This window comes from Panthera onca, chromosome C1 (assembly GCF_046562875.1).
Source record: "Panthera onca isolate mPanOnc1 chromosome C1, mPanOnc1 haplotype 2, whole genome shotgun sequence".
NCBI lineage: Eukaryota > Metazoa > Chordata > Mammalia > Carnivora > Felidae > Panthera > Panthera onca.
In genome coordinates, this window is record NC_138346.1 from 205,441,732 (window position 1) to 205,462,766 (window position 21,035).

Sequence of the window (21,035 nt, forward strand, 5' to 3'; positions counted from 1 at the left end):
AGCCGGGGCCAGGCCAGCACTGGGACTCAGTCCCTGCCTCCTCCCAGCCCAGGATTCTGGGTAGAGAAGGAACTACCCAGTGACAAGTCCCCGAAGCTCCATATGGTTCCTGCTGCCTTCTCTGGAAGCCAGCGCTGAGCACTCTGCCGTCAGGGCCAAGGATGGAGCTCGGCTCAGGAGGACCACTGGGTGGCCTCACTGCATCCAGGGCCGCCTACGGTGACGCGCCTGTACTTCTGCAGGGGTGGGGGTCGCCTCCCTGTGTGACTGGTGCATCAGGGGCATCCAAATGCGAGGGGGTCGTGTCCTTCCTGCCAACGTGCAGACAGGAGGGTTGGCCCCTAGGTGTCCTGGTCCTGACTGTGACCTCCCAGCACCCGGGACTCAGAGGCTGCCTGAAGCTTTTCCACATGTAGGTCTTTCCAGAGCTGCAGGATGCCTGGGAGCTGGGCGGGGCCTGTGCACACATCCCACACCCTAGAATGGACTGTGCTGATGCATCGCTGGGAGCTGCCTCTTGCTAAGCCAGGCCTGTCTGCTGAGGCCCTGGTCCGGTCCGTACTGTCCATTTGGAAACATCCACGGCCCCTCCCCTGTCCACCAAGGCAGCTCTGCCCTCTCTGAGGGGTTCTTGCCAGCCCGCCTCCCCTGTGAGATGCAGCTGTGAGGACGGGGGGGTCAGAGGTAGGGGAAGGGGTAGGGATGGGGGAGCAGCAGCTGGGAAGGGCCCGTGCTTGCGAGTGGGGCCTCTCCGTGGGAAGACACAGGGCCTTAGACCCTCCAGGCCCAGCCCTGGCGCTGGCCTGCTGCCCTTGGGGCAGGTCCAGGCAGCTGGGCTGAGTCTAAGCCCTGGAGACAGCAAGTGAGTTTCCCAGCCTCTCCATGTGCCCACTTTGGCCTTGCCCAAGGGTAGTGCCTTCCCTGCGCTGGGAAGCAAGGGCCATCCTGACCGAGATGGGGCCACACCTGGCTATGCCCCTTGCCTGGGCTCTGGCCCAGCCCCACACCCTGGATCCCAGCCTCTGAGATAGTACCCCCCCGCCACTTCCCTCACGTAAGGCTGTGGCTGCTGCAGGCTCGCCCCAGCCCTGCCCCATCACCCCCCTTTTGTGTGCCGGTACCCCCACCCGAAAGACAAGCCCCTGGCTCTGACTCCTCCCTGCGACCCCTGCCCACCTCCCCTCTCCCAGTTTTTTCCATCTTCTGACCCATCTCTCTGTTTCCACTCTTGTCTGGCCTATCTCCTCGTCTCCTGCTCCCCTCCTCCCCTGCCTTGGGCTATCTCTCTCCTCTTTGTATCTCTCTCATCTGTGCATCATCCTGTCTCATTCTGTATCTCTCTCTCTCTCTTTCCCTCTCTCCGTTCTGCCTCTGTTTCACCCTTGCCCTCGTTCTTCCTCTGCTTCCTCTCTGCTTCTCTGTCATTTTCTTCCTCTGTCTCTTTCTGTCTCTTCATGTCTCCGTCTCTCCCTTTGGTTCCCTCCACCTCCCTTGCAGTCTCTGTCCCTCCTGGCCCCTCTCACTGTGGCTCTGCTCTGCAGGCCCCGGCCAGGCCACCCTCCTGTGGCTGGTGAGGAATCTCCTCCCAGTAAGTGAGGCCAGACAGCCTGGGGGGAGGCTCCCTCTGCCCCCCCTCCCCCCCCATTCCCTCTCCCGGCTCTCACTGCGCTGTCCTTTCTCCCTCTCCTCTTCCTCCTTAGCTTGCACTTTGTCATACGTGAGGCTCAGAGGCAACTTTCTTTTTGGGAGTGGGGACCTGGTCGGCCCCCGCCCAGGACACAGCCAGGCCCCATCTGGGCTTCCAGGCCTAAACACGATGGGCGGGGACCCTGGGATTCTCCACCTCCCGCCCCACCAGGCACTGCTTGGGCTGGGACGGGTACAGCAACCCCTCAGGGAGCAAGGCCCTAGAGGCTGGAGGTGACGGGTACCCGCCTCAGGACTGGCTGATGCTGGGCCCACCCAAGGGACCCAGGGCTCCCGGGCGTGGGGTTCAGGGGCCTGGGTGTATGGCGGACGAGTTCCATTGAGCAGGGAGTTGGTGAGATAGTCTGCCGCGGGGCTGGCGTGGTCAGGTGTGCGTTCCTCACCCCCACCTGGGTGCAGGCACTTCCTGGCCCCCTGCCCCTCCAGCCTGTGGCTCCAAGCGGGCTGTCTGGATGAGGTCAGAATGAGGGCCAGGAGGGAGAGTGCTGGCCGGGGCAGGCACCCAGAGCACACCCATCCCCAGGCAGCTTCACTCACTGACGGTACCTTCGGTTCTGGGGGCTGTTCCTAGAACAGAGCGGGCTTTACCTTCTGCCCCAACCCTCAGGCTCTGGCCACAGGGAGGCAGTTCAGGGTGGAAGAGGGAGGGTGCTCGCCCTGACCCACCCCTGGTCTTGGAGAAGGCGGGGGTGGGGTCAGGCAGGAGGGTCCGAGCCCTTCCCAGGGCCTAGGAGAAAGGGGCTTTGTGGCATCCCGGCCCCCTCCCCCAGGAACGGGCACATTCCTGGGCAGAGGCCCGGCCTCCTCGCCCGCGCTGGGCCATGGGGCTGAGGCCAGGGGCTGGGCTGGGGGACTCTCAATGGGCCTCTGTGCCTGCTCACAAGGGGCCTCTGTGGCTGAGCCCTCGGCCTCCACGCTCGGGCCCACAGAGCCCCACCCACCCGGCACCCAGGAGCCCAGCCCAGCACAGGGCAGCGCTGCCTTCACAAGCACCCTCTCTCGGTGTAGGAGCCCACTCCTGCCCCTTGCTCAACACCCCACCCCGACCCCGCAGGGCTTGCTTAGCCCAAGCCACAGAGGGAGAACATTCTTGCTGGGGGGTGGGGGTCGTGTACCCACATGCACCCAAGAGAGTGAAGTGGGAGGAGGACAGGCCTTGTAGTCTTGCACGAGGTCACAGGGCTGTGAATGGCAATTTTACTCCAGAAGCTAAGCTTTTAACCACTAAGCCACACTGCCTCTCATATAGTAATGGCTCGTGTTTTATTACACACCTACTATGTGCCAAGCTCTGTTCTAAAGCACTTACATATTTAACTCATTTGTAACTCATTATCTTGGCGCTTATAATTACCACCTAAGTTCATGAACGTTATTAAGATTTAATGCGTTAAAAATCTCGTACAGGGTTCAAATCTTGGCTCAGTCGGTTAAGCGTCCGACTTCGGTTCAGGTCATGATCTCACGGTTCGTGGGTTCAAGCCCCATGTCGGGCTGTGTGCTGACAGCTCAGAGCCTGGAGCCTGCTCTGGATTCTGTGTCTTGTTCTCTCTCTGCCCCTCCCTGGCTCGCACTCTGTCTCTCTCTCTCTCTCTCTCTCTCAAAATTAAACACTAAAAAAATAACGATAACAGGGGCGCCTGGGTGGCTCAATCTGTTAAGCGTCTGACTTCGGCTCAGGTCATGATCTCGCGGCTTGTGAGTTTGAGCCCCGCGTCGGGCTCTGTGCTGACAGCCCGGAGCCTGGAGCCCAACTTCAGATTCTGTCTCTCGCTCTATCTCTCCCCTGCTCACGCTCTGTCTCTCTCAAAAATAAACATTAAAAAAATTTTTTTTTTTAAATCTTGTATATAATGCTCAGGAAACTGTGTGTGCACGTGTGTGTGTTTGTGCGTGTACACACTAGTCTGTTTGTATCATAAGCATATGATGTGGATTGATTCAGCCATCATTGGTTCCATATCTACCACATGCCAGGCTTTGTTCTAAGTAGTGTGTGTGTGTGTGTGTGTGTGTGTGTGTGTGTGACTCATTTGCAGCTTGCATTAACTTGTACAACTTCCATATGAACTCACGAACGTGGGATTTAATACATATAAAACATCTTTGTACGGTAGGTGCTTAAGAAACAGTTGTATGTGTATGCTCACACCAATCTGATATGTGTTTATTGTCTGTCATTTAATAGGCACCTGCTATGTGCCAGACTCTGTTCTAAACACTTATACATATTTAAACTTATTTGTAACTCATTAACTTGGCATTTATAATTAATACCTAAGTTCATGAATGTTCTAAAATTTAATACATTAAAAATCTTGTACAGGGTGCCGGGGTGGCTCAGTCGGTTAAGCATCTGACTCTTTTTTTTTTTTTTTTAAGCATCTGACTCTTGATTTTGGCTCAGGTCATGATCTCGTGGTTTGTAGGATCGAGCCCCGTGTCAGGCTCTGCGCTGAGAGCATGGAGCCTGCTTGGGATTCTCTGTCTCCCTCTCTCCCTGCCCCTCCCCTGCTCACACTCTCTCTCTCTCTTTCTCAAAATAAATATTTTTTTAAAAATCTTGTACATAATAGGTGCTCAAGAAACAGTTTCTTTGTGTACGTGTAGCACACTAGTCTATGTGTACCATAGGCATATGATATGAATTGAACTCGTGTTCATATGAACTCATGAACATTATGAGATTTAATGTGAATAAAATGTCTTGTATATAGTGGGTTCTTAAGAACAGTTGTGTGTGTATGCTCACATCAATCTGCTATCCATCCCTCGTTTATTAGGCACCCACTGTGGGCCAAGCACTAACTCTGGGGATACAGAGGTGAATGAGATGCAGGTTGCCCTCTCATCAGGTTTATTCTAGGGGGTAGCGGAAGCGACCACAGCTTCTGATTCTCCGGCACTTGCCCTGTGCCAGGTGTCGCAACACTGTGCATGGGGAGATGTGCGTGTAAGCACGATGTCATTTATTCCCTACAGCCACCCGGGGTGGTAAATGTAATTAGCATCCTCATTTGACCGAGGAGGAAACAGAAGCTCAGAGAGGTGAGGTCAGTGCCTGTGGTGTGGCTGACCTCAGAACCCCTGGTTTTCACATGATACTCTACAGTCCGTGCGTGACCAGGCAGGATCGACGCGATGCAGGAGGGAAGGTGTTCTGATGGAGGAAGCACGGGGTGGGGGGTGGGGGGCGGTGGTCCTGAGCAGGGGTCTCTAACCCAGCCGGGGTTGGAGGGTGGAGGCCAGTTCAAGTGCTCTTCTTGGAGGAGGTGATGGCTGAGCTGAGAGCCCTGAGGGATGACTAGAACCAGCCAGGGAGGAGTGGGAGACATGTCTCGGTCCCTTGTGGGTGACCCCTGTGCCAGGCCAGCCTCCTCTGGAAGCCAGTTCTTCTTGTCCAACCTTCCTCTGTGCCGCCGGGAGTCTCTTCTGCACCATCACTTAGTTTCTGCGTCAGGCTACTTTCCCGTTGGTTGAGGCCCCTCACTTATGGGTGGGGCCTCGGCTTTGACCCTGGGCAGGCCTGCCACAGCCACTGTGACCGGTGCTCGTATGGGCAGTGCTGGGCATGGCTGTGGGCCCACGGGCGCGGGCTGGGCCAGAGGCCGCTGGAGACCATCCCCAAATCTCCACCCCCTGGCCCAGCGGCCCGGGGCCGCCATATGCCAGGCCGGACCCCTCCTGGTGACGACAGCCCGCTCCTCTCTGCAGTTTATTTCCGGGCCCTGGTAAACTTCACTCGCTCCATCCGCTACAGCCCTCAGCTGGAGGATGCGGGCTCCGAGGAGTTCCGGGAAGTGTCCGAGGCTGTGGTCGACACGGTGAGGTGAAGGGGCTTGGGCGCTCCCCGAGGGTGGGGGGCGGGACAGGATGGGGTGAACGTATCTGGAGGCTGACGGTGCCGTGTCACTCTGCAGCTTGAGTCGGAGTACTTGAAGATTCCCGGAGACCAGGTTGTCAGTGTGGTGTTCATCAAGTGAGAAGGGTCCCCTGGGGGGCCGGTCAGGGAAGCGGGGGGCGGGGGGGTGGCCTGGAGGGAGGTGACAAGGAGGGGAAGTAAGAGAGGCCTAATGAGGTAGATCTCGGTCGGTGGAAGGTCAGGAATTTGGGGAGATGGTTGAGACCTTAAATTGCCCCGCTTGGGTTCCAGGCTGTCTGGGAACAGAGTCAGGAGATCGGGCCTGAGCCTCAGGCAGGGGGCGGAGGGAGGAGCCGAGGCTGCAGGTGTCTTTCTCATCCTGCTCCCCTGCCCCATCCCCATCCCTAGGGAGCTGGACGGCTGGGTCTTCGTGGAGCTGGACGTGGGCTCCGAAGGGAACGCAGACGGGGCTCAGATTCAGGAAGTGCTTCATACCGTCATTTCCAGCGGCTCTGTTGCCTCCTACATCACCTCTCCCCAGGGATTCCAGTTCCGGCGCCTGGGCACAGGTAAGCCCATCCTGGGACCCAGAGCGCTTCTTCGTTCCTCCCAGTGTCCCCTCCGTGGGCTCTTCTGGCTTGGGGCCTGTATACCACTAGGGACAGGGAGCTCACTACCTGAGTCCGCCCCATCAGTCTCTGTGCAGTCCTGGCTTGGGTTGAGTATAACCTGTTTGTCCTCTAGCGTGTACCAAATTATGTTTTTTAATTAAAAAAAAATATGTTTTAAGTTTATTTATTTATTTTGAGAGAGAGCGAGCGAGAGCACAGGCAGGTGAGGGGCAGAGAGAGAGAGGGAGAGAGAGAGAATCCCAAGCAGGCTCCGTGCTGTCAGCGCAGAGCCTGATGGCACAGGGCTCGATCTCACAAACCGTGAGGTCATGACCTGAGCCGAGATCAAGAGTCGGGTGCTTAACCAACTGTGCCACCCAGGCGCCCCTAACACGTACCCGGTTAGATTTAATCTCCGCTCACTCTCTCTGTCTCTAGACCTCTGTACACTGACAATAGGTAATGATTCCTTTCTGCATATAGAACTTTCAGATCCAAACGCGTTTGCATTTAATAATAACCAACAAATGTTTACCGAGAGCTGACTATGTGCTGGGCGCTCAGTAAAGCCCTTGTATCCAGCCTCCGTCCAGCCTTCATAATTCCTGGGAAGTAGATATTCCTCTTATTTTAGACGTGAGGGGGCTGAGGCCCAGGAAGGACAAGTGGCTTGTCCCAATTCACATAGACATTGGTGGAAAAGCCAGAACTTCCACAAAGCCCCATGTCTGTGCCAGTCTTGCCAGAACCCATGATGACATGAGATGAGCACAGCACCTGAGGCTCAGCGAGAACAAGAGAACAGCCCCCAGTCACACAGCTATCGGATGCAAAGGCCTGGCCTTTGAGCTCTCGGTCAGCTCAGGTTTCTTTGCACGGCACCCCCCTGCCCCCAGGCTCCTACTTTGACTCCCTGAGCCTTGGCTTCTCCAAGCCAGGCAGGCCCCATTCATTCCCCCACAGGCTCCGTTTCTCAGAGCCGTCACCATCCCTGAGTCAGGAGACCCAGAGCTGAACAAGCGCTTTCCCTGTCATGGTGTAGCCAGATCGGAAGAAGACAGTGTAGCCATCGCCTCTGTCATTCGGCACATAAATCCCCAAAGAACGCACCCAGAGATCAAGTTTGCTCTTCCCCGGGCCCAGACCGGAAGATGGCTGGGGGCCCAGCCCTCTCCTCCCCACTTTTCAGTGAGCCTTCCTGGTTAGGGATGGTGGGATGGGCCTGGCTCAGCCCTGCAGCCCACGGCTCCCAGGTCCCAGACGGGACGGTGCTGATCACACCTTCCTTTCCAGCACAGACACCCCCGCCCCCTCCGGCCGCCGTGGCGGCCGCAGTGACACCAGGTGAGAGTGTAAGCCAGACCTGGGCCCGGCCAGGTACCTGGAGAAGTTCATGGACGGAGGGAAAGGAAGGATGAGGGCGAGATGGCTGGGCGTGGCCCACAAGCCGCCCTCTCTCCCCTTCCCCTCTGTCCTCACTGGGCCAGGCTGTGGCCTGCACGTGTGTGATGTGGTGGTTGCATGCGTGTGGCTTGCTAACCGTGTGTGGGGTTTATGGAAGGGATGGCTGAGGCCACCGCCACCCGTCCCCTGTCCCACGTGTGCCGTGACGTGTCCACCGTGTGCCCTCTGCCTCACTCGAGTCTGCCGGACACAGGGCGCTGAAGCCCCCTGCCAGCCACGCGGTGCCTGTGCTGCCCACGACACCTCCCGCCCCCCTTCCCACCCTGCCCCTCTGACACCCTCCAACCCCCACAGTGCCCCAGTTCTCAAGAGTCTGCACAGAGGCCGAGTTCGCCTGCCACAGCCATAACGAGTGTGTGGCTCTGGAGTATCGCTGTGACCAGAGGCCCGACTGCAGGGACATGTCTGACGAGCTCAATTGCGGTGAGGGGCAGGCCGGGGCCACAAGTGGCCTGAGACACCGGGCAGGGCCGGGGTACCCCTGGGCTTCCGTGTCAACCGTGAGGGTTTGGTGCAGGAGGGGGCACTGAGGGAGGTGGGTGGGAGGACAGGGTGGGGGCACCGTGTGTGGCAGGGAGGTACAGGGAGGGCCTGGGCGGTGTGGGGGCCGGGGCCGAGGACCGTGCCAACACCAGGAGGGCTCTGTCCACAGAGGAGGCGGTCCCAGCGGTCAGCTCCGTGTCCCCCACTCTGGTGGAGACCCCACCGCCGGTGCCCTGGCTGGAGGCAACCACCATTCAGCAGCTGCCGGGCACCCCCGCTCCGCAGCCTCTGCTCCCCGGGATAGCCAGGCCTGTGCCCTGCGGGCCCCACGAGGCCATGTGCCACGACGGGCAGTGCGTCCCCAAGGACTACATCTGCGACGGGCAGGAGGACTGCAAGAACGGCAGCGATGAGCTGAACTGCGGTGAGGACCCAGGGTGTGGGAGTCGGGGGGCTGGCGGGGGGGCAGGGCCGCTAGCTGAACCCGGCTTGGTCCCCCAGGTCCCCCCCCGCCATGCGAGCCCAATGAGTTCGCCTGTGGGAACGGGCACTGCGCCCTGAAGCTGTGGCACTGTGACGGCGACTTTGACTGTGAGGACCGCACCGATGAGGCCAACTGCCGTGAGTGTCCTGGGGTCCATCCGGGCCCTATTCCCCCTGCTCTCTCTGGCTGAGTGTGAAGGCCCTGGGGACAGACTGGAGGGTTTTTCTCTCTCTGACCCCAGCAGTGAGGGGTCTCGGCTCTGAGCTGAGCTTGGTAGGGAATCACTGTGGCCAGACTGCCTGTGGCTGATGGCTCCTTGTTTCTTTTCTTTAGTTCAGTACCATTAATCTTCTCTTGGTTATTTATGCTTGGGTATAGGTCAGACAAGTGGCTGAGAGGGCTTCATACCCCAATGTCCCCTGATGATCGGACTCTTGGCAGGTGAGGGAGTCAAAGCCTTTCCCGGACAAGTATAGGGATTCTTCACATAGAGCTAGTTCTGAGTTTTTTGGACATCCATCTGCCCAGCTCTCTGTCATCTCCCCATTCAGCCATCCATCCATCGTTCATTGGTCCATCCATCCATTCCCCCAACTGTCTGTCCCATCGGCTGTCTGTTCTCATAGCTCTTCATCCACCTGTCCGCCCGTCGACCCAACATCCTTCCTTTCTCTTATCCATCCGTCCAACCAACTGTCGGACACCCAACTATCCACCCAGCTGACGTCCATCCACCTAGTCAATGTTAAGGACATTATAACAGCTGATGGGTGAAGCTGGAGAGACAAGCACCCTATCGGGTAGCATCTGAGCGTCCTGTCCTGCTGGAGATTGTTAGTCTGAGATTGACGATAATCTTCAAACCATTTCTCTGTGATCCCGGATCGCATGTGGACATTCCTACGGTCCTGTCCACTGGTAGCTCCTCGCCTTCCTCTCTACCTTCCCTGCCCCACAGTCCGCGCTGGAAAGAAGCGGCAGCAGGCCACTTGTTAGGATGTCCTTCCTGTGGCTCGAAGCGTGTCTGACGAGACAGCCCCTTGGGAAAGAGAAGTAATTGAGGGCTTTAGTTGAAAAGCACTTCTCACCTGGGGAAAAGTCCCAGGAGACCCAAGTCCTGATTGTCAGAGCCCCGAACAGAGAACGTGAAAGCTAAGTGGCCTTGGGGGCTCAGAGAGCGTTGGGACAGAAACCCCAAGGTGGTCGGTAGATAGCTGCCTCCTGGCCTTCTCTCACTTCCTTCTCTGCAGATGTGTGGCCTCCTCTCTTACGCCACTCTGCCTTCTCTGTCCCCGTCCGTGTGTCTATCTTAAGGTCAGTCTCCCTGAGGAAGAGTGTCAGTCCCCCCCTACTACAGATGCCTCGGGCCCAGCCCTGGTGCCAGGCCGACTTCAGGCCAATGGCCAGTCCACAGGTGGCCGCCTCAGGTCAGGGGCCACCCAGGGCCAATCAGAGGGGACAGAGCAGTGAGGTTCGGGCTGTGGCAGGGTCCCTTGCCAGGCCTTTCTGATAGAACTGCACCAGGTCTCACCTGGTGTCTGGGGATCCGGCCACTTTGCCTGTGCCTTTGACAGAGGTCTTGTGCTTGTGAGGGTGGCTGGATGTGGGAGTTGCTGAATGACTCCAACGTGCCAGGTATGTCTCTGTTTTGGGGAATGCAGGTGGAGTGAGTGGTGAGGACAGGGAACCGTGATGAGCCATTTGATGGCCGACTAGTGACGGTGGGCAGTGTCAGGGCAGCTGTGTGTCACGAGGATGAGATGAGGGAGTGACCCTGGGGACACCAGGGAAGGTGGGCAGGTAGGGAGTGGGAGTGGTCCCCCCCTGAGGGCGGGGCCTGCTGCCCACACCCCCTGGCTCTGTCCCCTAGCTGCCAAGCGCCCCGAGGATGTGTGCGGGCCCACGCAGTTCCGCTGTGTCTCCACAAACACGTGCATCCCAGCCAGCTTCCACTGTGATGAGGAGAGTGACTGTCCCGACCGCAGTGATGAATTTGGCTGCAGTGAGCAGGGGCAGGGGGGTGGAGCCGTGGGGGGGCGGGGGTTGTTGGTGAACCAACGGCCCCAGCGCCCGCCGTCCACAGTCTCAGCCCTTCTCTCCTCCCCCACTCCTCCTCCCTGTGCCCTTCATTACCCCTCACTCCTGCTCTGGTCTCCCCAGTGCCCCCACAGGTGGTGACCCCTCCCCAGGAGTCCATCCAGGCTTCCCGGGGCCAGACAGTGACCTTCACCTGTGTGGCCATTGGCGTCCCCACCCCCATCATCAACTGGAGGCTTAACTGGGGCCACATCCCCTCTCATCCCAGGTATGCCTCTGAGCCCGGGCAGGCGCTGGAGATGTGGGGGGCGCTGGGCCAGTGGCCCCGGCCTGACCCCACCTCTGTCTCGGGGCCCTCCAGGGTGACAGTGACCAGCGAAGGAGGCCGTGGCACACTGACCATCCGTGATGTGAAGGAGGCAGACCAGGGCGCCTATACCTGTGAGGCCATGAATGCCCGGGGCATGGTGTTCGGCATTCCCGACGGGGTCCTGGAGCTCATTCCAAAGCGAGGTATGGCCAGCGGGCACACGGGCCCTGGGGGGGCTGGTGGGGCCAGGGCTGCTTGCTGGTGACCAGCCGCAGCCGATTACCATGCCGCCCGGCAGGGCCCTGCCCCGACGGGCACTTCTACCTGGAGCCCAGCGCCTCCTGCCTGCCCTGCTTCTGCTTTGGGGTCACCAGCATTTGCCAGAGCAGCCGCCGCTTCCGAGACCAGATCCGGCTCCGCTTTGACCAGCCCAATGACTTCAAGGGTGCGTTGGCGGGCACTGTGGTGGGCTTGGGGCGGGAGGCAAGAGGGCGGATATGGGAGCACAGCACGTGCGGGCAGATGGGGCCGGGTTCACGGAGGGGCGCAGGGTCTCTGAAGAAAGGCTGAGGCCTGTAAGAACAGCACTTGAGGGAAAACAAACGTTTTAGGAAAAGCCACACCCACACTTGACGTCTGCCCGCTTTGGGTTATGAAGAGGATGGGCTCTGGGGCCAGATTCCTTGTTTAAATTCTGATACTCCCTTACGAGCCGTGTGCCTGTGGTCAAGTTGCTGTCTCGTGTCTCAATGTTCTCATCTACGAAACGGGGATAAAATAAGGACTATCTACACCGCGTTGCTGTAAGGACTTAACGGGTTGATACAGACAAGCCATGCTCATCCATGGTCAGTGCCCCGTCCATGTGCCCTGGTGTCATCGTCACTATCCTCGTCATCCTCACCCTGAGAGACTGAGAGGTGCCGGTGTCCCCAGAGCCGAAGAACCAGGCTTTGGCATCTTCTTAGCCTGGGGCTGACCTCCAGCTGCCCCAATTACTGTCTGTGTGACTGTTGGCTTCTCTAGGCCTGTTTTCCCAAACATAAAGGCAGGAACGCAGTTGGCCTGTGTTCTCTCTGGCAGAATGGCCCGGGCCCAGAAATCACAAGGACCTGGGTTCAAGTCCCAGCCCTCATTTACCGCCTGACATCAGGCTGCCTCCCATATCATTAATCACAAAGGATTAAATGCAAGGAGGGGCTTAGATGCCCACCTAGTAAGCACTCGGTCAGTGCTGTGGCTTGACAGTCATTGGACAGCCACTAGCCCTTGCGTGGTCAGAGCTGTTCTCACTCTCCTAAGATGACGACCCTGAGGTCCTCTGAGAGACGGTGGGACCTCCCTAGGGTTACACACAGCTGTTTAGAGGAGAACCGGAACCCAGGCCTGTCTGACTGGAATCAGAATGGTCAGGGTGGGCAGGGATTCCAGCGTGAGCAGGTTGGCCTGTGCGTGGATGGTGACTAGAGGGCAGGAGCTCTGAAAACATCCCTGGAAGGGAGAGAGGAAAGCAGGCCAGGGGGAAATGTGGTCTGGTCTTGAGGGTTATGTATGGTCATTCTGCAGGTAAGGGTCTGGATTCATCCGTGGGTACAGGGAGTTCATTTGTGATCGAGGGGAGAAGCTGCTTCCAGACAGATGTAGAGTTAGCACAAGGAAGGAATTTCTTTTCTTTTTTTTTAATTTTTTTTTTAACGTTTATTCATTGTCTGATAGAGAGAGAGAGAGAGAGAGACAGAGCGTGGGTGGGGGAGGGACAGAGAGAGAGAGAGACCCAGAATCCGAAGCAGGCTCCAGGCCCCGAGCTGTCAGCACAGAGCCCATCGCGGGGCTCGAACTCACGGACCGTGAGATCATGACCTGAGCCGAAGTTGGACGCCTGACCGACTGCGTCACCCAGGCGCCCCACAAGGAAGGGATTTCTAAGAGTCAGAACTGTCCAGGGTTGGGAGGGACTGCCTGTGGAGGTAATGAGCCCCCCATCCATTAGAGCTGCTCAATGTGGTAGTCACTAACAACATGTGGCTCTTTAAATTAAAATTAATTAATTCGCTTTCTCGGCCACACTCGCCACATTTCAAGTGCCCACAATGTACCATATTGGAGAATACAAGTGTAGAACATTTCTGTCCTCACAAAAATTTCTCTTGGATAGTTAGTGCTGCACTAGAGATCTGGAAGGATGCTGTAGAGAGAAATCGCACGTGTGTGTGTGGGGGGGGGGGGCAGGGGGGCAATTGGACTAGATGACCCATCATAATAGTAACAATAACAACAGCTAATTGTTTTTGAGAACTTCTTTTGTGCCACACTCTGTTTTATAAGCATTTCATATCAATTTGCTCAGTTTCTCTTCCTAATAACCTTATGAAGCAAACCAGTATTATGTCCATTTTACACATAAGGAAACTGAGGCCTTTTTTCAAACTCCTACATCTGGGGAGGGTGGTTGAACCAGGACTTGGCATCTGTTCTTCAGCCCCGGGTAACTCTCTACTGCCCCCTGAGGGCCGTTCCAACGCTGACAGTCCACGGATCTGTCCTCAAAACCAAAGGCTCTGAGAAGTCCTGCTACAAAGAATCCATTCCCTTGACCTTTTTCTGACCCTGTGGTTCCCAGCTGTCATTCTTCAGCATTGACTTTCCCCAGAGCATGCTTTAGGAAGCACTGCTCCAAAACTGTAGGGAAGAGAAAAACATTTTTAACTTGGCGAAAGCAACCGAAGTTCTCTTTAAATCAGCTCTCTCCCAGAACCTTCCCGTCTTTCTGGCTAACTGCCTTTCAGGGTGGGTATCGCTGGCAGGCATGTGCTGCAGCCCTCAGCCCTCCCTCTTGCCGCCCGCAGGCGTGAACGTAACAATGCCCGCACAGCCCGGCATGCCGCCCCTCTCCTCCACCCAGCTGCAGATCGACCCCGCTGTGCAGGAGTTCCAGCTGGTCGACCTGTCCCGACGCTTCCTGGTGCATGACTCTTTCTGGGCTCTGCCCGAGCAGTTCCTGGGCAACAAGGTGAGGGACCGGCCTGCTGCTCCGGATGGGGAAACGGCCAAGCCTCCCTCACAGGCCCACAACCTGCCTGGGCTCCGCTCCCTCTGAAGCCGGTGGGCAGCAGGACAGACTCAGCTCTGGAGACCGAGCGTCCCAAAGGCAGAGCCGAGCCCCACCCAGCTCTGCCTCCCTGTGCCCAGCTCTGTGCCAGGCATACGGCGAGCACTAGACACGGAGGGGCGGAGGAAGGGGTGACTGGACACGCAGCAGGCAGCAGGCGTGCCCCCTTCCCTGCCCTGACCGGCCCTGTATCGGCCAGGTGGACTCCTACGGTGGCTCCCTGCGCTACAAGGTGCACTACGAGCTGGCCCGAGGCATGCTGGAGCCAGTGCAGCGGCCAGACGTGGTCCTCGTGGGAGCCGGATATCGCCTCCTCTCCCGAGGGCACGTGCCCACCCAGCCTGGCACGCTGAACCAGCGCCAGGTTCAGTTCTCGGAGGTAGGTGGTGCCCGAGCTCTCGGGGCTGGGCGTGAAGGGGCCGCGGGCTGGGCAGGTGCTAATGCGTGATGCCCCCCACGCACCTCTGTTCGTATCTAGGAGCACTGGGTCCATGAGTCTGGCCGGCCAGTGCAGCGGGCCGAGATGTTGCAGGTGCTGCAGAGCCTGGAGGCTGTGCTCATCCAGACAGTGTACAATGCCAAGATGGCCAGCGTGGGACTGAGTGACATTGCCATGGATACCACCGTCAGCCACGCCACCAGCCACGGCCGGGCCCACAGCGTGGAGGAGTGCAGGTGCCTGAGCTGGCAGAGTCCCCAGCCAGGATAGGGGGGAAGCGGCAGGGCCCTCACGGTTCCTGTGACCACTCTCTTGGTCCTGTCCCCACAGATGCCCCATTGGCTACTCTGGCTTATCCTGCGAGAGCTGTGATGCCCATTTCACCCGGGTGCCTGGTGGGCCCTACCTGGGCACCTGCTCTGGCTGCAACTGCAACGGGCATGCCAGCTCTTGTGACCCTGTGTATGGCCACTGCCTGGTGAGTGGGGCCAGTTGACACTCGGATGCTGGCTAGGGCCAGGGAGCATAGATAGGTGGGAGGCCCAAGCTGAAGCCTTTTTGGGCCCATAAGCTTAGCATGAGCCTCTAGAATGGCTGTCTTGGCTGCTAGCTAAACTATCGTGACCTCTGGTTGCATTAACAGAGATAAAATGTCCAGATAAGGGAGGTGAAAGTCCTACTCTCTTCCACCCTGCTCAGAGCATTCCTGGAGAGTACTGTGTTAAAGATCATCCTTAGCAGGGCAGCCCTAAGGGGAAGAAGCCTGGAAATCATATGCATTCCTAAGGAATAGTGGAGGGGGCTGGGATTTTGGAGCTGACCGAAGAGAAGGCTCAAGCTACCATCTTCAGATACCTCAGGAGGTCCGCAAGATAGAAGAAACCGATTCCAGAGGGTTGAAATAGCCAGTGGGTGCAGATTAGAAGAGGGAGGCGGATTTAGGTCAGTATAAAGCAGGCGCTTAGAACCTTCTATGGAACAGGCTGCCCGTGTGAAGTGATGAATTCCCCATGAGGATGCATGCTGGATGCTCCAGCACGATGGAGGAGGCTAGGCCAGCCTCAAAGGGCGACCCTCAGAATCCAGGGTGGGACAGAGGGACTGCTCTGTAGAACCTGAACCACTTCCCCTTCCTCCCAGAATTGCCAGCACAACACAGAGGGGCCACAGTGCGACAAGTGCAAGGCTGGTTTCTTCGGGGACGCCACAAAGGCCACAGCCACTGCCTGCCGACCCTGCCCTTGCCCATACATTGACGCCTCCCGCAGGTCAGACCCAGCTCAGGGTGGGGCAGATATGGTGGGGGGAGTGGGCAGTACAGCAGGCCAGGGGCATATTCTGGGCGGGGAGGTGGGATACCCGGGTTCAAATCCTCACCTCGTCACTGACTTCTTCCATGCCCCTTGACCTCTCTGGGCCTCAGCTTCCTTCCCTATATTACGGGCCCATCTGTCTTTCTAGTATCGCTATGAGGCTGCAGATCGAGAATAGGTGGACAGGGCACCTAGGTGGCTCAGTCGGTAGAGCATGTGAGTCTTGATCCGAGGGTTGTACGTTCAAGCCCCGTGTTAGGTGTAGAGATGACGTAAAAATAAAAAATTTTTAAAAATCTAGGGGCGCCTGGGTGGCTTCGTCAGCTAAGCGGCTGACTTCCGCTCAGGTCATGATCTCAAGGTTCGTGGGTTCAAGCCCCGCATCGGGTTCTGTGCTGACAGCTCGGAGCCTGGAGCCTGCTTTGGGTTCTGTGTCTCCCCCTCTCTCTGCTCCTCCCCTGCTCGTGCTCTGTTTCTCTGTCTCTCAAAAATACATAAACGCTAAAAAAAAAAAAAAAAAAGAAAAAAATTAAACGGGCAGGGAAATGGTGGGCAGGGAGATGACCTCACGTCTCATGGCATACTGTGCCATGTGGGTAGCAATCATTTCTTGGGGTGGGAGTGTCAACCCCAGCCCATTGTTGCAGCCCTGCCCCATGTCCTGCCGCCGGATACCCACAGGTTCTCAGACACCTGCTTCCTGGACACGGATGGCCAAGCCACATGTGATGCGTGTGCCCCAGGCTACACGGGCCGCCGCTGTGAGAGGTGAGGGAGAGCCGACCGGGACCGGGGGGAGCAGGCTGTACGGGGTGGGAACATAGAAGTGCCACTGAGGACCCTCCCTCCCTCCACCAGCTGTGCCCCTGGATATGAGGGCAACCCCATCCAGCCAGGCGGGAAGTGCAGGCCCACCAGTGAGTATCACGGCCATCCCCTGGCACTCCCCCAGGCTGCCCACCAGCCCAAACCCCACGATCCCTGGGAAGGCATCCCACCCTGCCACCTGCCTGGCCAGACTGGGTCCATCCCATTCCCACCCGCCTTGCCAACACCCACTTTGTGCTTCCAGACCAGGAGATCGTGCGCTGTGACGAGCGAGGCAGCGTGGGGAGCTCTGGGGAGGCCTGCCGCTGTAAGGTACGCGTGCCCTCCCCTCCCCCACCCCAGGGGACTCCGGCGGGCACCCAGCTGGGAGGGGGGGTGGCCCCCACAGCCCCTTGGCTGCTGGGGGGTGGCCTAGCCAGAGGCTGATGGGCCTCGCTGACAAGTCTTCCCCTTGTGAGAGGTGGCCTGGCATCGGGAAGGAGCCTTGGCTGGAGAGTCGGGTAACCTGGGTTCAAGTCCCGGATCTTTTGCCAGTCCTTCTTCATGCGACTGTTGTATCTGTGTTTGTTTTTGCATTCTCACACTGACATGACGATGGGGGTATTAGCATCCCCAATTTGCAGATGAGCAAATGGAGGCTCAGAGGAGGGGCATTATTTGCATTAAGACCGGGAGAATCGAGTGGCAGTGGAAAGAAGAGCTGGACAAACTTTGGAGTTAAGCACTCCTGGTCTTAAGTCCCAGAGGAGATTAGCAAGCTGAGTGACCTTGCGTAAATCATTTCCCGTTTCTGAGCCTCCGTTTCCTCGTGTGAAGCATGGAGGTATCACATACTTCTCAAAGTACTTAGAAGGATTAAATGAGATGATGGCTGCACAGGAACTAGCACAGTGCATGAAACACTCCATAAAGAGCAGCAGTGACAGTTTTAACCAAGTTGCTATATTTCAAACCTAAATGTATTTGTGAGCCCCCTAGCACCCAAAAAGAAAAGGGAAAAAAGATTGGTTGCGTACGCTCCCATTAATTGAGGATCATGGTTCACATGGTGGCAACCCTGCTTACCTGTGCTCTTTCCATGGCTCTGCCAGCCTCGGGTCCCCTTTAGAATGTGGGCAGATTAGGCTGGAAGCTCCAGGCAGCCCCTCCCGTGGGCCATCCTGCAGCTCCCAGCTCTGTGCCTGCAGAACAACGTGGTGGGGCGTCTGTGCAATGAGTGTGTCGCCGGCTCTTTCCACCTGAGTGCCCGCAACCCTGACGGCTGCCTCAAGTGCTTCTGCATGGGCGTCAGTCGCCAGTGCACCAGCTCCTCCTGGAGCCGCGCCCAGGTACCTACGCAGGGTGGCTGGGCAGGGAGACCGGTGGGTCCGCTGAGTCCAGGGTGGGCCACGTGCCGGTCCCAGACCTCAGCCCCCGTTCCGGCCTCTTCTCCCCCTCCCAGGTGCGTGGGGCTTCCGAGGAGCCCACTCAGTTCAGCCTGACCAACGCCGCAGGCACCCACACCACCAGCGAGGGCATCTCATCACCCACATCCGGAGAACTGGTCTTCTCCTCCTTCCACAACCTCCTCTCCGGACCCTACTTCTGGAGCCTCCCCTCACGCTTTCGCGGGGACAAGGTGGGCAGCGGGGGGAGGAAGAGAAAAGGAATTCCAGGCTTGGAAGCAAGAATGTCCTGGTGCCCTTGGAGGAAAGGTGGGAGACGCGGCTGGAGCAGTGGCATGTCAGGACTGTGGGGCCTCGGCTGAGCACCTGTCCCCCTTGTGTCCCAGGTGACCTCCTATGGGGGAGAGCTGCGCTTCACGGTGACCCAGCGGCCCCAGCCTGGCTCCACACCTCTGCACGGGCAGCCGATGGTTGTATTGCAGGGCAATGGCATCGTCTTAGAGCATCACACTTCCCAGCAGCCCAGCCCCGGCCAGCCCAGCACCTTCACGGTGCCCTTCCGGGAGGTGAGCAGCACTCCCTGAAGCCTTGCGTGGGGAGGGGCGTCGATACCCCGAGATGTCAGGGCTTGCAGCACACGTGTCCTTTCCTTGGCAGCAAGCATGGCAACGGCCTGATGGGCAGCCGGCCACACGGGAACACCTGCTGATGGCCCTGGCGGGCATCGACACCCTCCTGATCCAGGCGTCCTTCAGCCAGCGGCCAGCTGAGAGCAGGTGTGTGGGGCCAGGGCTGGAGGACAGAGGGGCCAGCTCTACCACATACAGGCTGGGTGGCCTTTTGTGCCTCAGTTTCCCCATCTGTAAAATGGAAATTATAACAGCGACTCTCTCATGGGGCTTGTTCTCAGGTTGGATTCCTTAGAAGCCAAACGTGAGATGGAGATTGGAGTGCACACGATTCACAGTGAAAACCTGGGAGGGAGGCAGAGGGGAGGGCAGACGGACAAAGGAAAGGAAGTGGCCAGGCCAGGAAGTGGTTTCAGATGAAAACTAGCCTCAGCCTCACCCCCCCGGGAGCTCTGCAGAGCCATTCTGCTTTGAGGCAAAGGGGCTTTTGTACCCTAGGTCCATCTGTCATTGGTCACCCTGGGGGAGCAGGGTGGTATGTTCGATCCAGGAACGGAAGGCTCATTCTCTGGAGAAGGTTGCAGGTAGAAGCCATCCGCCACAGCTCTTGCACCAGCTGGGGGGCGGACACCCAGCTGGGGATCCAGACGGGGCCCCAACAACATCAGCAGCAGGGCTGTTGGGAGGGTTGTAATCGACATGATCCCACTCGGGACTCCGGGCATGCCTGGCACAGAATGTGTGCTCATTTATAGCGGGTCTTGTCATTTCCAGGGTCTCTGGTATCAGCATGGACGTGGCTGTGCCCGAGGACACCGGCCAGGACCCCGCGCTGGAAGTAGAACAGTGTACCTGCCCACCCGGGTACCGCGGCCCATCCTGCCAGGTGAGTGCCAGGCTCCACCTCCTTGTCCTCCTTGGTGCTTCCTGGCTCCTCCTCCTTTAGCTCTCCCTTCCTCCCCAGGCCCCCTCCCCCAGCCCCACCACCACTCAGTGGGCGCTGCCCTGAATGGGTGGTGCCGAGGACTCCCCTCCCACTCCCGTCTTCTTGCCCCCAGGACTGTGACACGGGCTACACACGCATGCCCAGCGGACTCTACCTGGGCACCTGTGAACGTTGCAGCTGCCACGGCCACTCGGAGATCTGTGAGCCCGAAACAGGTGCCTGCCAGGTGAGTCCCGCCCTCCTTCCTACCTACCCCAGGGGTCTGCGGCCTCCAGGGGCTCAGCCTCAGCCCACGCTTTGCCTCTCCAGGGCTGCCAACACCACACGGAGGGCCCTCAGTGCGAGCGGTGCCAACCAGGATACTATGGGGACGCCCAGCGGGGGACGTCACAGGACTGCCAGCCGTGCCCATGCTATGGAGCCCCCGCTGGTGGCCAGTGCGTCCATTTCCTGCCTGTACCTGCCCTTTCCTGAAATGTCCATTGCCCCCTTCCGGACTCTCTTCCTCCCGGGCCCTCCTGAGAGGCAGCGGTTAGATCCTGGCCTTGCCGCTTCCTCACTGTGTCACTTTGTATAAGCTACGTTTCCCTCTCTGGGCCTCAGCTTCCCTGTCTGTGAGATGGGGATAAGACAACGATACACCCCACCTTGACCACTCGTGTGAGAGGTGGCTGAGAACCCTTAGCGCGGTGCCTGGCACATGGTTCACATGCCCACTCTTCCTCTCCCTGCTGCCCTGGTCCTCAAGGAAGGGCTGCTGACCTAACTGTTTGCCCCCCACACCGTCAGGGCTACCCATACTTGCTTTCTGGACACGGACGGCCACCCCACCTGTGATGCGTGCTCCCCAGGCCACAGCGGGCGTCACTGTGAGAGGTGAGGCGGGTGGTGGGCAGGAGGGGGACGGTGCAGGAGGGCTGCCCCAGAAGCCTCCCGCTGTCCCCTCACACAGGCCCCAAGGAGACCACCAGCTCTCCTTCCTGTGTGATCTAGGCCTGCAGTTCACCTCCAACTGCCAGCACCCCCTACCCCAGCCAGGCCAGTGACTTCCCAGAAAGCCCCTCGTTCTTGCTAAAGGTCCTGGGTTCAAGGCCTGATGATGCTCACTCACTGGCTCTGTGGCCTAGGGCATGTCCCTGCTCTTCTTGTCCCACCTGTTTCCCTGTCTGTAAAATGGGTGAGTTAGGCTGATTCCTTCCAACACCATGAGGTCTGGTTCCACTCTGAGTCCGACACAGGGCCCCCGGCACAGTCCTGGGCTCACAGCAGGCTCTCCAGGATTCTGTGGTTCTGCCCTCCCTTCCTCTAATGCTTTCTCCCTAGGTGTGCCCCAGGTTACTATGGCAACCCCAGCCAGGGCCAGCCGTGCCAAAGTGAGTAGGGTTGGGGAGGCCTTTGGGGTCGGGCTACCCTGTCTCCCCCAGGGGT

General features: G+C 58.4%; 1 protein-coding gene across 8 annotated transcripts in view; it reads left to right on the plus strand.

The window, feature by feature from the left end:
• Positions 1-21,035, plus strand: part of HSPG2 (heparan sulfate proteoglycan 2) — a 100,051-nt gene that overhangs the window by 35,332 nt on the left and 43,684 nt on the right. For 4 of the 8 annotated variants that reach the window (XM_060622246.3, XM_060622254.3, XM_060622247.3 and 1 more), the window contains exons 4-31: positions 5,422-5,531; positions 5,628-5,686; positions 5,978-6,138; positions 7,474-7,524; positions 7,939-8,067; positions 8,297-8,551; positions 8,629-8,748; positions 10,482-10,613; positions 10,772-10,916; positions 11,010-11,161; positions 11,257-11,403; positions 13,805-13,968; positions 14,267-14,446; positions 14,546-14,742; positions 14,837-14,984; positions 15,647-15,774; positions 16,501-16,587; positions 16,678-16,736; positions 16,892-16,959; positions 17,814-17,975; positions 18,089-18,265; positions 18,419-18,598; positions 18,690-18,808; positions 19,436-19,547; positions 19,720-19,833; positions 19,917-20,044; positions 20,397-20,483; positions 20,931-20,980. In XM_060622246.3, the coding sequence (XP_060478229.3) occupies positions 5,422-5,531; positions 5,628-5,686; positions 5,978-6,138; positions 7,474-7,524; positions 7,939-8,067; positions 8,297-8,551; positions 8,629-8,748; positions 10,482-10,613; positions 10,772-10,916; positions 11,010-11,161; positions 11,257-11,403; positions 13,805-13,968; positions 14,267-14,446; positions 14,546-14,742; positions 14,837-14,984; positions 15,647-15,774; positions 16,501-16,587; positions 16,678-16,736; positions 16,892-16,959; positions 17,814-17,975; positions 18,089-18,265; positions 18,419-18,598; positions 18,690-18,808; positions 19,436-19,547; positions 19,720-19,833; positions 19,917-20,044; positions 20,397-20,483; positions 20,931-20,980 (3,621 nt within the window). The remainder of the gene's footprint in view (positions 1-5,421; positions 5,532-5,627; positions 5,687-5,977; positions 6,139-7,473; positions 7,525-7,938; positions 8,068-8,296; positions 8,552-8,628; positions 8,749-10,481; positions 10,614-10,771; positions 10,917-11,009; positions 11,162-11,256; positions 11,404-13,804; positions 13,969-14,266; positions 14,447-14,545; positions 14,743-14,836; positions 14,985-15,646; positions 15,775-16,500; positions 16,588-16,677; positions 16,737-16,891; positions 16,960-17,813; positions 17,976-18,088; positions 18,266-18,418; positions 18,599-18,689; positions 18,809-19,435; positions 19,548-19,719; positions 19,834-19,916; positions 20,045-20,396; positions 20,484-20,930; positions 20,981-21,035) is intronic. The other 4 variants (XM_060622252.3, XM_060622253.3, XM_060622248.3 and 1 more) reach the window with 3 other exon arrangements.